The sequence below is a fragment of the Sinocyclocheilus rhinocerous genome, unplaced genomic scaffold (assembly GCF_001515625.1).
Source record: "Sinocyclocheilus rhinocerous isolate Xijiao unplaced genomic scaffold, SAMN03320098_v1.1 scaffold980, whole genome shotgun sequence".
Classification (NCBI taxonomy): Eukaryota; Metazoa; Chordata; class Actinopteri; order Cypriniformes; family Cyprinidae; genus Sinocyclocheilus; species Sinocyclocheilus rhinocerous.
Genome location: NW_015635053.1, coordinates 501657 through 513435, shown reverse-complemented (window position 1 = coordinate 513435; position 11779 = coordinate 501657). Strand labels below are relative to the sequence as shown.

Sequence of the window (11779 nt, the reverse complement as noted above, 5' to 3'; positions counted from 1 at the left end):
GACAGTAACGCTTCATTAACGCCAGACAAGTAACATGATTAAAACATCAGTAACCAAAAATAACAATGTAAACACCAAAAGCAAGTATTATTCTGATTGTATTACATTTACAGTAAGTGGCGAATAGTGGATATAGCCACTGTATATAATGCATCTATTGACGGAATAAGGTTGCGCTGCTGAGGCGAGGCTCACACAGCCTCTCCAGGAGAAATCAAAATGTGCAACACTAAGAAACTCAGCATCCTGAGGTAAAAATTCTAAATGGAAAGTTTTTATATTTAAAATATAGTTAGTTAGGCAACATCACACAACGTTTTCACCATTACGACTGTTTAATAGTTCTATAAACAGTTCAATAAGCAAATACAATAATAGTAAATCACTTACATTTTAGGCGGAAACAGCGCATCTCACAGCAACCCGCCGATTCACTGCTGAATGATTCCGTGTTTTGAACGAACCGGTTGAGTGAGTCAAAGTTTCATTAGCCCAATGCATAAACATCTGATTAATCTGTCGTTTGAACGAAATTTTATTTAGTTGAAAAGTATCATTTCTATATATACTTTATGTATATATATGTATATGTAATTTATTACACTTTAAGGTAATTTTTTGACACATTTGTGATGTTATAAATCACTAGCATGAATATTCAGTAATTACTATGGACTAGGCCAGGATTAGACTATATCACATTGATAAACTCGACTTTATGACCTACCCCTAATCCTTTCGTTAACCAATTGTGGTACGCATTAGGATTTAATATATGATTGCCCACACAAATGAGCTCATTTGGCTTTGGGGTATTTTGACCTTTGACCCTCACTGTAGAAAAGGCTTATGGAGACCGGCCCACATTCTTTTGTTTTTCCATTTGGCTTGAAGGGGACACACATTCCACAACTCTGCGGCCTTGTCCTCCGCCGTAATACTCCACCCACGTCTGTCACACAAGCTCTAATCCCCCTCACAACAGATGAAGGTTTGTTTCAACAGCCAGGCATTTTGTCCTTTTGTGGTAGCTCACGTTATCACACAGAGGCTCTTGGGCCCGCTCTGTTCCCTCCGTATGACAAGATCATCCCCTTCCACTCTCTTTACAAACAGCCCATCCCATTACGATACTCCTGCCAGGACCCTGATGTCAATATCCGAAAGCGAACAGTCTCCTGATATGCCCCCTCTCTCTCTTCCACCCCCAGCGCACACAAGTTTACTGGTCGCAATGTATACTTTGACTAGACAGCACTAAAATAGTCTGGCTATCTGATGCAGGCAGGAGAGAACTGCCCTAGTGACTTTGTGGATTGTTTTTGCTCTCTCAGAGTTTGCTGTAGACATTTTAGTAAAGTTGCAGCGAGATATCTATTGTCACTAGATATCTGAAAACTAATAAGTAAAGTAAGTCTAAACCCAAGAATGAATCCAGAATCCTGATTGTCATAATTTGCTGCACCATCTTGTGTTTGCTATGTTATAGCAAAAGATGCTAACGGTCATGGAACCTTGTATATGACTGATATGAAACACTGTACATAAGCAACAACTTGCATAATAGTCACTGGTGCTCAAGTATGTAGAATAGCGTTCCTCACATCAACCACATAGAGATTTCAGTAGAGTTTAACGTTAGCATGATGCTAAGTTAACATTGTTATTCTTTAATCACAAATTATTGTATTATCACAAATAATACATGGAACACACAAATATTTGGTCAAATCATCCGTTTAATTCAATTGAATGTCTTTTATTAATATTGAATTAACCATGGTTTTATTATAGTTAAAGTGTAGTAACCATGTTTTTTTGGCATGTTGACTGCCATGTCTATAACCACAGTTTTACTACAAATACTATGGTTAAACTATGGTAAGTGTAGCAAAACCATGGCTAATTTGTGGTTACCATGGTTTAACTATAGTAACCATGTTTTTTGGTTTTATTTGGTTAATTTTCGTAGATTGCCCTCTTGTGTCATGTTGGACAATATTTAGTAGAGAGCACATTAATACCAACTCAGAATTATTAATGGAAAACTATGTATTTTTTAAAGGGTTAGTTCACCCCAAAATGAAAATTCTGTCATTAATTACTCACCCTCATGTCGTTCCAAACCCTTGAGACCTTCGTTCATCTTCGGAACACAAATTAAGATATTTTTGATGAAATCGGAGAGCTCTCTGACCCTCTGAAGAATTGTTGAATAAATTGTTATTTTTGTTTTCTTTGCGCACAAAAAGTATTCGCGTAGCTTCGCAAAATTGAAGTTGAGCCACTGATGTCACATGGACTGTTTTACCGATGTCCTTACTACGTTTCTGGACCTGGGAACATTACAGTTGCGTTGCTGTCTATGGAGGGTCAGAGAGCTCTCCGATTTCATCAAAAATATCTTAATTTGTGTTCCGAAGATAAACGAAGATCTTACGGGTTTGGAACGACATGAGGGTGAGTAATTAATGACAGAATTTTCATTTTTGGGTGAACTATCCCTTTAAGGTTTTCAGTTACTGAGAAAGGTGCCATTTTGATAGTTGACTGTAAATTTGTTGAATTTTATGAATTTTTCCATATACAATAAAACTAGCTGAATGTAGAATGTAGAATGAAGTTGAATGTACAAAATATGACAGAATACATGATGATTATTTTACAGTGGTATTCATAAATTGATTTAAAAACTCTTCTTTGCTCCTTAATTTTTAGAAGCAGAGTTAAAAAAAAAAAAAAACCTTGCTTCTTTGTAGTTGATTAAAAGAAGATCGTTCTGACTTAAGAAATTCTCATTCTAAAGAGCATCTGATTAGACAAAAGTGCAAAAGAGTCATCAATATTTTAGGTCTATTTTTCCTAAAGGGAAAGACTTATTTATTAAAGGGATAGTACACCCAAAAATGAAAATTATGTCATTAATTACTCACCCTCATGTCGTTTCAAACCAGACCTTTGTTCATCTTCAGAACACACATTATTTTTGATGAAATCTGAGAGCTTTCGGATCCTCCATTTACAGCAACACAACCACCACGTTCAAGGCCCAGAAAGGTAAGGACATCATTAAAATAGTCCATGTGACATCAGTGGTTCAACCATAATTTTATGAAGCTATGAGAATACTTTTTTTGTGGCAAAGAAAAAAAGACTTTATTCAACCATTTCTTCTCTTCCATGTCCATGTAAACAAAATTCAATTATGCCGTAAAGCAGCTCTAAAAATAGGACAATAGTAAACAGTCAATTTTCTAGTTTTCCGGTTTAGACTACACTAGGATGGGATCAAAGCTGAAATAAATGTCATCTTTTATTATGATGCCTTAAAGTACTATATGTCATTATAGGCAGCTCATTATGTTTTGCAATAGGAATATTTTGTCTCAGGTATGCTGTGGAAACTGAAGGTTCGAGTTTCATTTTGTCCTGATCATCATCGCTAGCATTTAGCAGCCATTAATGTTCCTCAGAGCTTCATTACTCACTGCAAAACTCCTGCTGTCTTCTAACAGAAAGCAGCTTTTCTAATAAAGTTCACTCTCGTTGCACCATGGAAAGACTGGTTAAACAATCCGATTTTCCCATCCAGTGTCTGGCTGCTATAATGAGCTTGATTTGTCATCCTGCACCTGTGATGTCTTGCCAAGTTTCTTGTTTAAAGTCTCGACCTGCAATCATTTTAGTTTATCGCCAGTGTGTCAAAGCTGTTTGAGAAATAATACATCAACGCTAACGCTTAGCAAATGATCTCAATGTCTTTTCTGAGTTAGGCTAATTGAGGCTCTGTTCATCATTACGCATCCTTTTATGTTAGTAGTAGCCATATATTGAGCTTGTTGATATCTGGTCTGTTCAAATCTGTTCTGAAGAAACAAACTCATCTACATCATGGATGGCCTGATGGTAGCAAATTTTCATTTTGGGGTCAACTATTGCTTTAAAATAGGGAAAGTACTGAAGAAAGCAACAAACATTAAGACTATAGGGATCTGTGGAGGAGTAAAGGTTGAGAACTTAAGGGTCAGTAAGTGGAGGTTTGCTCTTTAGGAGTGGTCAAAGGTCAGGGTGTGGACACTGCCCTTCCGTGTTTTAAAGTATTAGAAGGCTTAATTTCACTGAGAGATACATAAACGCTCCAGGAGCTGTGTTCTTAAGATGTTCTGCACTTCAGATAAGTGCTAGCCTGAAGTGGTATTGTGAGTTGGTATCATTTGAAAACATTTTTGACCTTTTGATCTCTCACAGTGGAGATGGACCAACTGTCCAGTTGTCTCATGCTCCAACTTGCATGTTTTGACAATTTAGGTGTGTGTTCGTATATCTGTTTCAGAACAAGTCAAAACATGTTCTGCCGGATTGCCAGTGGCTCAGACAGGATCTTCCAGAAATGAACTCACACACACATATTTGCATGTACTGTTTGCAATTATTGCCTTTGCATATCTACGTCATAGTTGTTATATTTATGAATATTGCTAGTGACTAATTTTCTTCTGTTACTGAGTGAGCTTATTTTCCTTAATCTCAAGAAATCACCTAAAATACCTGTTTCTTTAGTAGGCAATTCAAATTTCTGTTCTATCCTCTTCCACAACATACAGTTCTAGAAAAAGTGTAAAATATGACATATTTATTGTTCCAAAGGTATGTCATAACTAAAATGCATATGTTAGTTATCACTTTGCTGCAACTTCAGAAGTATACCGAGGAACTATTGTCCTCTTTCTAAAATAAGTCATATACCTATAAAGATATTTGTTTCACTTTACAATAAGGTAAAAATATTTTAGAATATGGTAAAAGGTCACAAAGAATGGGTCCTTTAACATGTTAGATTTTCTTTTTGTAAGATAATTTTATTATTTTCATGCCTTTTTAAAAGATGAGTGTTTTGTACAGTGCAGTAGAAGGTGTATCTGTTGTACTCACATGAGATGAAGTATCCAGTCATGGCCTAGAAAATGATATTTTATAAAACATGGACGGGCCACCCCTCCAGGTGCCATGTTAAGATGGGCAGCTGAACTGTACATACTTGTTCTCGCATACACCCTATTATCAGGCACTTTCTGTCATGTAATACTTTATCTGTCTGTCTGGGGTTGTTTTGTAATGGCAATGATAATTGATAATGTATCAGTTTTAAATTATCAAATTAATTTGTTTTTGCAGATGCTACATCCATGCCAGCAGGTGTCAGTATAAAGCCTAGGAATACCATTGTATCAACCAGTGAAATATGAAGAAAACTGTCTTTGTGCATTTTAAAATAGGGTAACATTCAAAGACAAACTTGTCAAAGCTTGGGAGTTAAAGGGTATAGAAGTCTGGGAGAACTTGAGCAACTACCAGTACAAAAATTTGGAGTCTTCATTCAGGTGACGTTTGTCTATAGAGGAGGTTTCCAGTCTAGTGTCCCCACTGAAAACATCAAGGAACTATAACATATGGAATTGCTATCTCATTACCATTACCTACCTACAGCACATCTTGATGTATTGTCTGAGAATCATGAAATGAAAAATAACAATATAAGATGCCAACAGACTGGCACCAGTTCTGTGAGAAACTAATTTAAATGGCATGGCACCTGTTTTTGATTGGCCATTGGTTTGGTTTGGTCTTTCCTTTGTGGGCCAAAGTTAACAGGTGGGTTGTGGGAAAGCTGTTAAAATGCAGGTGGTTTTGGTCAACAAACAAAAATGGTCCATGAAAGAGAGGGAAACTAGAAGAGACAGGGTGCTAATCATCATCCTCACTGTTTGCTTTATACAGACTTCTTGCCAAGTGACCCAGAGGACAAGTCCAAAAGACCTTGCAATTAGTTTAGCTCTTCCAAATGGTTATGTCAACAGGGCAAACATAATTGAAAACGAGAGCTCAAGCCTGGGTTTACCTTCACATACTTGTCAATACGGCCCAAAAACATATGCAAACACCGCTGACTTGCTGAAGTTATCTGTCTCACATACTTATCCCAGCTGGAGCACAAGTTGCCCATTCTGATTTCAGGAAAGGAGGATAGGCCAAATCCATTAAGGGGAGCTTTTTTGAGGGGGATAAATATGTGCAAAGCAGGTTTCATTTCACTCCTGCTTTTCCTGGACACACTTTAGAGGAATCTGGGAGCAAATCAGCACTTTCCTTTGGCACAGCCTCAGTGAGATCTGCAGGAGTATTTATGCAGACATTGATATGAAGTGGATGTTTAACTGGCCATTTTTATACTCAGCACTTTGTCAGTGAAACGGTCAGCCTTTAATTTTCCTCGAAAAAAAGGCAGGTATACAATTTTAGCTCTCAATGGGACGAAAAGAGTTACTCTTTGTACTCTGAAGGGGTTGTTATAAAGAGCCATTGTTGGAGGGTTGGGTTTGCTTTTCTGTAAGCTTTGCCTGGTAGACTTCAGTTTGAAGCTTTTTTTATATTATTATTTTCAGGCAGGAAGTTAAGGGGGCAAGGCACAGGGACACAATGCAGACTGAATTCATAACTAAATCTCCCATGTGGCCAAGTAGCATCAACATGTCTGGGGTACTTTGAAGAATGTTAACCACTGGGCTACCGCTTCAGCAGTAGGCAACAACTTGATTAAATTCTGCCCAACATTCTACAATGAATTGAAAGAGTGTGGCATAGATCCTATCCCAGGGTAGGCAAGTTCGGTCCTAGAGAGACGCTGTCCTGTAGAGTTTAGCTCCAACCCTAATCAAACACACCTGAATAAGCTAATCAATGTTTTCAGGATTACTAAGGCTATAGGCAGGTGAGATTTTTTTCAGGGTTGGAGCTAACCTCTGCAGGACAGAGACTTTCTGGGGCCGAACTTGTCTATGGTCTCAGCCTCTACAGTCCTACTTCTATTCCAGGGCTGTTCAACTTCAGTCCTGGAGGGCCACTGTCCTGCAGAGTTTAGCTCCAACCCTAATCAAACACACCTGAACAAGCTAATCAATGTCTTCAAGATCACTAGAAAGCTACATGCAAGGTGAAGTATTTCTGTATAGATTGTTGGGTACTACTCTGCTGTAAAGTCTGCAGGCTTTGCAAAAGGGAACATGAAAGGTGCATTTCAGATGCAAAGGGGCATTTAAAGCTCTTCACAATAAAATGACGAATTAGATAACCTATGGCAGGGGGGTCCAGTCCTGCTCCTGGAGGGTAACTGTCCTGCAGAGTTCACACCTGAACCAGCTAATCAAGGTCTTCGGGATTTCTAGAAACTTATCTTGTGTAGGAGATCTGCAGGACGCTGACCTTTCGAGAGCAGAATTGAACAACCCTGCCCCTTAGAATTGAGCTAATAATCATAAGGTTGCAAATCCTCCTTTTAGCAAAGTACATCATGACACCTGCAGAAAGGAGCCTCTAGTTACTCCTGAGGGATTGTCCTTGTAATAAAATCCTTGGACTGCAAGTCATTTTGGGTAATGACTACTTGCAAAGATGAATGAACTCATGAATATACGTGTTGTGTGTTTGAAGTGAAAAGCATCTGTGTTTCTGATGTACATCTGAGACTTATTTCCGCTTTTCCCTCATCATGTCCTCCTTTCATCTATGTCTTTCTGTATCTCCTGACTTCTTCCATACTCCCTGCTATAGTCTCCCAGTCGTATCTTTCTTTCTTCCTCTCCAAGCCTCCCTGGAATTGCAGCCTTTCGTTTAAGGTCGTAAACACTCTATTTGTGGGCAGGTAGCCTGCAGGCAGGCTAGGGGGTAGTTAGCTGCCCTCTGAAAGCTTTTGGCTGGGGCTCAGGAGTTCAAGGCTGCTGAAAATGAGCCAGAGTCTCTCTCTCTCTCTCTCTCTCTCTCTCTCTCTCTCTCTCTCTCTCTCTCTCTCTATCAGAGTCTCATCTATATGTCTGGAACAGAAGATGATTGCATTCTCTTTTACACCTGTTCTGTCTTTCACAGTCTGGATGTTTCTCTCTCACTAAGGCTGTCTGAATGGCTAATCCTCTTTGACATTCGCCTATGTTGTCATTTCATCAGTAATAGATAATTAAATTAAACAGAAGAGGCTCTAATTTGCTCTAGTTGGTGTGAAAAAACACTGGACATCTCTCATATCATCTTGGTATTAAACTCTCAAACCGGGCCGGCGCCGGGGGGGGATTGGGGGTGTGTGTGGGTATTCACGGTCATGCCCCCTTTCCCTAACACTGAATGTCAGCCAATTCGAAAATAAAAAGCGAGCATGCATTTAACATGATTTCGAGACCCGCTGACCCTTCTAGAAATACAAATGCCCGAAAAACAACTGGACAACCTGTATTTTGCATTGCAGATTTGTGACAGCATTGGCTCAACCAGTGTCATGAGTTTGGGGTGAGGCTATCAGTTATTAATATGTAATTGTGTTTAGTGCCACTAGTGGTAAAATCCATCAAAAATTGGTCTATTTATCACATGGCTAATTGGCTATCATTAATCTAGAATCTATCATGACAGGAAGAGGATATTTTACTTAAATTCTGGCATGTTCTGCACCATGAAGAGGAGCATGGTGCTTTATTTATATTTGGGTCGTCTTATCACAGATCTCTTCATTTGTTTGCACATTCACAATGTCCAAACATGTTGTTTGCTGGTGACATGCTTGTATATGAGTCCCTGGTGTTATAGGGCTTGCGGTAATGGAGCAGGGTTTCCTGTGTTGGGTTCAGGTGGTCCGGCTGTCAGTGAGTGGGATGCCTTTGGGAGGTGGGGGTGTCAAAAAAGATTCACAGTTGAAACTTTGCACAGCTGTTCACAAGGTCAACCCTTTATAAACTGTGATGAAATCTTTTTTATCTCTCTACCTCAATTTATCTCCTCCCACATCTTCCTTGGTTTCCATCCATTTTTTCCAATATCATCATTTTAATGCCATTACAAAAACCCATTTATTACTGTACTCATTTAATAACTTGCTCTTTTTAAGAAAACATTTGTCCACTCAGAGGAGCTTGATTGGTCAACGTCCTGACACATGGTGGCCCTGTTTTTTTTACCAAGTCACCACCCATATCACCTGACTCATCTGTCACAAGCCTTGTCTTTCAATGGTCTATTAATAAACTAATGGTCTCATAGGAGGCTTTACACCCTACTGTGATATTGCTAGTTATATTACACATTACAGCATTCCATGTGCTTTTCTGTGTATAGGAGTCTTCGCTACCACCAGCTTTATTTAAAAGTGTTAAATTAAATGTGACAAGGAAAATATTAGTATTTATTCATTTGGGAGTCACTTAACGAAACATCGTAGCAGTTAATGTTTTCCCTGGGAATCGAACCCATGACCTTGTGTTGGGAGTGCAGTGCTCTACCAGTTAAGCTACTGCAAAGGAAAACAATTCATCAACATTAAGATATGAAGTCTTAAATGTTATGAATGCTAACACAATTTTTATATCAAAGCAATTTTCAGTTTCATCGTTATTAATATTACTGATGCTCCACTGATGCTATGTACGTAAGTCAGCACTGCGTATTTTTGCATTTATACTAATGTTGTGTTTCTTATTGATGCCTTTCCAGGTCGTAATGAGCTGATAGCAAGATACATAAAATTGCGGACTGGAAAAAACCGCACACGAAAACAGGTAATGTGAAAGTTTCTATTACCACTTGTTTGGATCGGTACAACAGATGTCATATCAAAGTCAAAGATTATCACTATATTCTGGCTTAATTACATTATGATGCTTGTAACTGATTCAGTCATTAATCTATTATTTATTTATTTATTTATTTTGGCTTGTTCAAGTCAATTTTTTTAAGTGTTCTTGTTTCACTGGTTGAAATAACAGTGAACTTTTTATTGACAACTATTGGTGTGGATGCTGCAATGCCCAAAAACAAACATTTTCAGTAATTGATGCCATTATGTACGGTGACGCATTGCTGCCAAATACATATTATTTTTTCCACTCAATTATGTAAATAACGAGATATGTCGTTTTAACGACAACTTTTCTTGTAATAACGAGATATGTCGTTAAAATTATATCTTTTCTCGTAATAATGAGATATGTCGTTAAAATGACACCTTTTCTCGTAATAACGAGATGTTATGTCGTTAAAATGACATCTTTTCTCGTAATAATGAGATATGTCGTTAAAACAACATCTATTCTCGTAATAACGAGATGTTATCGTTAAAACAACATCTTTTTCTCGTTAAAATGACACCTTTTCTCGTAATGAGACATTGTCGCTAAAATGAGATAATCTCGTTAAAACGACGTACAGTATTTGCTCATTAAAACGATGTATTGTTTTCTTGTAATAACAATGTTTTTCCCATTACCTATAGAAGATATATGGTTACATTATGTGTAGATTATTAATAATAATAATACAATCAAACCGTTTGTCATTTCTCTTTATTTATTTTTAGTTCGATTTGGTTTTAAATCAAACTTAAGTCATTCAAAAAAAGAAATATTCCAAGCCCAGAGTCGATTATTCAAAAATAACTGGTTTGAGTCATATCCTCTGGGTCTAAGTGCAATTATTGGATAGCATTATATTGTAAACAGATTGGAGATTAATCCTAATAAACATGCCGCTACAATAAAAACAATAACATTACAATTTAAAACAGTGTATTTCTGTCTATCTCAGGACTTTGGCGACAGCAGTGTGAACAATGGCTTAGCTCGCTCACGTAGGCCTCCTAATGTAACTACATATCTTTTATAATTTGAAAAACATATCGTTTTTATGACAATATTTCGCTATTACGAGAAAAATTTTATTTTAACGAAGTAATTGTCTCGTTTTAACAACATAACATCTCATTATTACGATAAAAGATGTCGTTTCAATGACATAACATCTCGTTATTACGAGAAAATATTATCCTATTCACAGGCGCATTTATCACATGATTTATTAATTTGTTATTATTATTATTATTATTATTTATGTGATTAATATTTATATTCCCTTAGGAGGAACCACCCCTATATAGGCTACACTAAAACTTCATGACTCATGAGTTAAATGGAAACATATCTGGCAAAACACTCGAATAGTTCTTAAGGTGTAAAACTGGAAAAAAGTACTTAGTGCACTTTTAATATTGCACTATAAATAGAAACTTTAAAGGTGGGGTATGTATTTTTTCGAAAACGCTTTAGAAAACTGAGTCGGGTCGAGTACCAAAACAAACTTGTAGCCAATCAGCAGTAAGGGGCGTGTCTACTCATGATGCAGAGAAGAGAGCGTTCGGTGCACAGGACGAGCATTAGCCGAGCCGAGCGACAGAAAGATAGAGATGGCGGATAAAAAACAAAAGAGGAAAACGTCTGTGGAACAAAAGAAGGCTTACGATAAGGCAAGAAGTAGGACCCATGTAAATATCGGATCAGCTTTCCAGCACTGGGGAGAACTCAAGGAGCGCAAGACCTGCGATCAGACGCCGAGGTTGCTTTGTTTCTTCTCGATAGGTGAGTAACACCGTGTCTACACCGCGCCGCAACAGCTAAAGTCTGTCTACACTGAACACGACAAAGCGACCGTTGAAAATAATTTTAAATTTGTGCCAGTACGTCATAAATAGAATGCAGCAGCTGTTTTCTGTCGGAGATTTGTCGTGCTGCGCCGCGCCACATCCAGTGTAGACAACATCACTGATTATAATGAGTTCTATAGTATTTTGTTGCGCCGCTCGCGTCCGGTGTAGACACGGTGTAACTTTGGTTTTGCTTTGTTTCACAGAACTAATTGTTGCCTGGGTTGCGTACGTATGTGTGGGGCGGAGCTATCAAAATAGGGGCGA

The 11779-nt window shown here is 37.9% G+C and overlaps 1 protein-coding gene across 4 annotated transcripts in view; it reads left to right on the top strand.

The window, feature by feature from the left end:
- The window catches only part of LOC107746506 (transcriptional enhancer factor TEF-5-like), a 48174-nt gene that overhangs the window by 15456 nt on the left and 20939 nt on the right, over positions 1 to 11779 (top strand). For all 4 annotated transcript variants that reach the window (XM_016560747.1, XM_016560744.1, XM_016560746.1 and 1 more), the window contains exon 3: positions 9532 to 9596. In XM_016560747.1, the coding sequence (XP_016416233.1) occupies positions 9532 to 9596 (65 nt within the window). The remainder of the gene's footprint in view (positions 1 to 9531; positions 9597 to 11779) is intronic.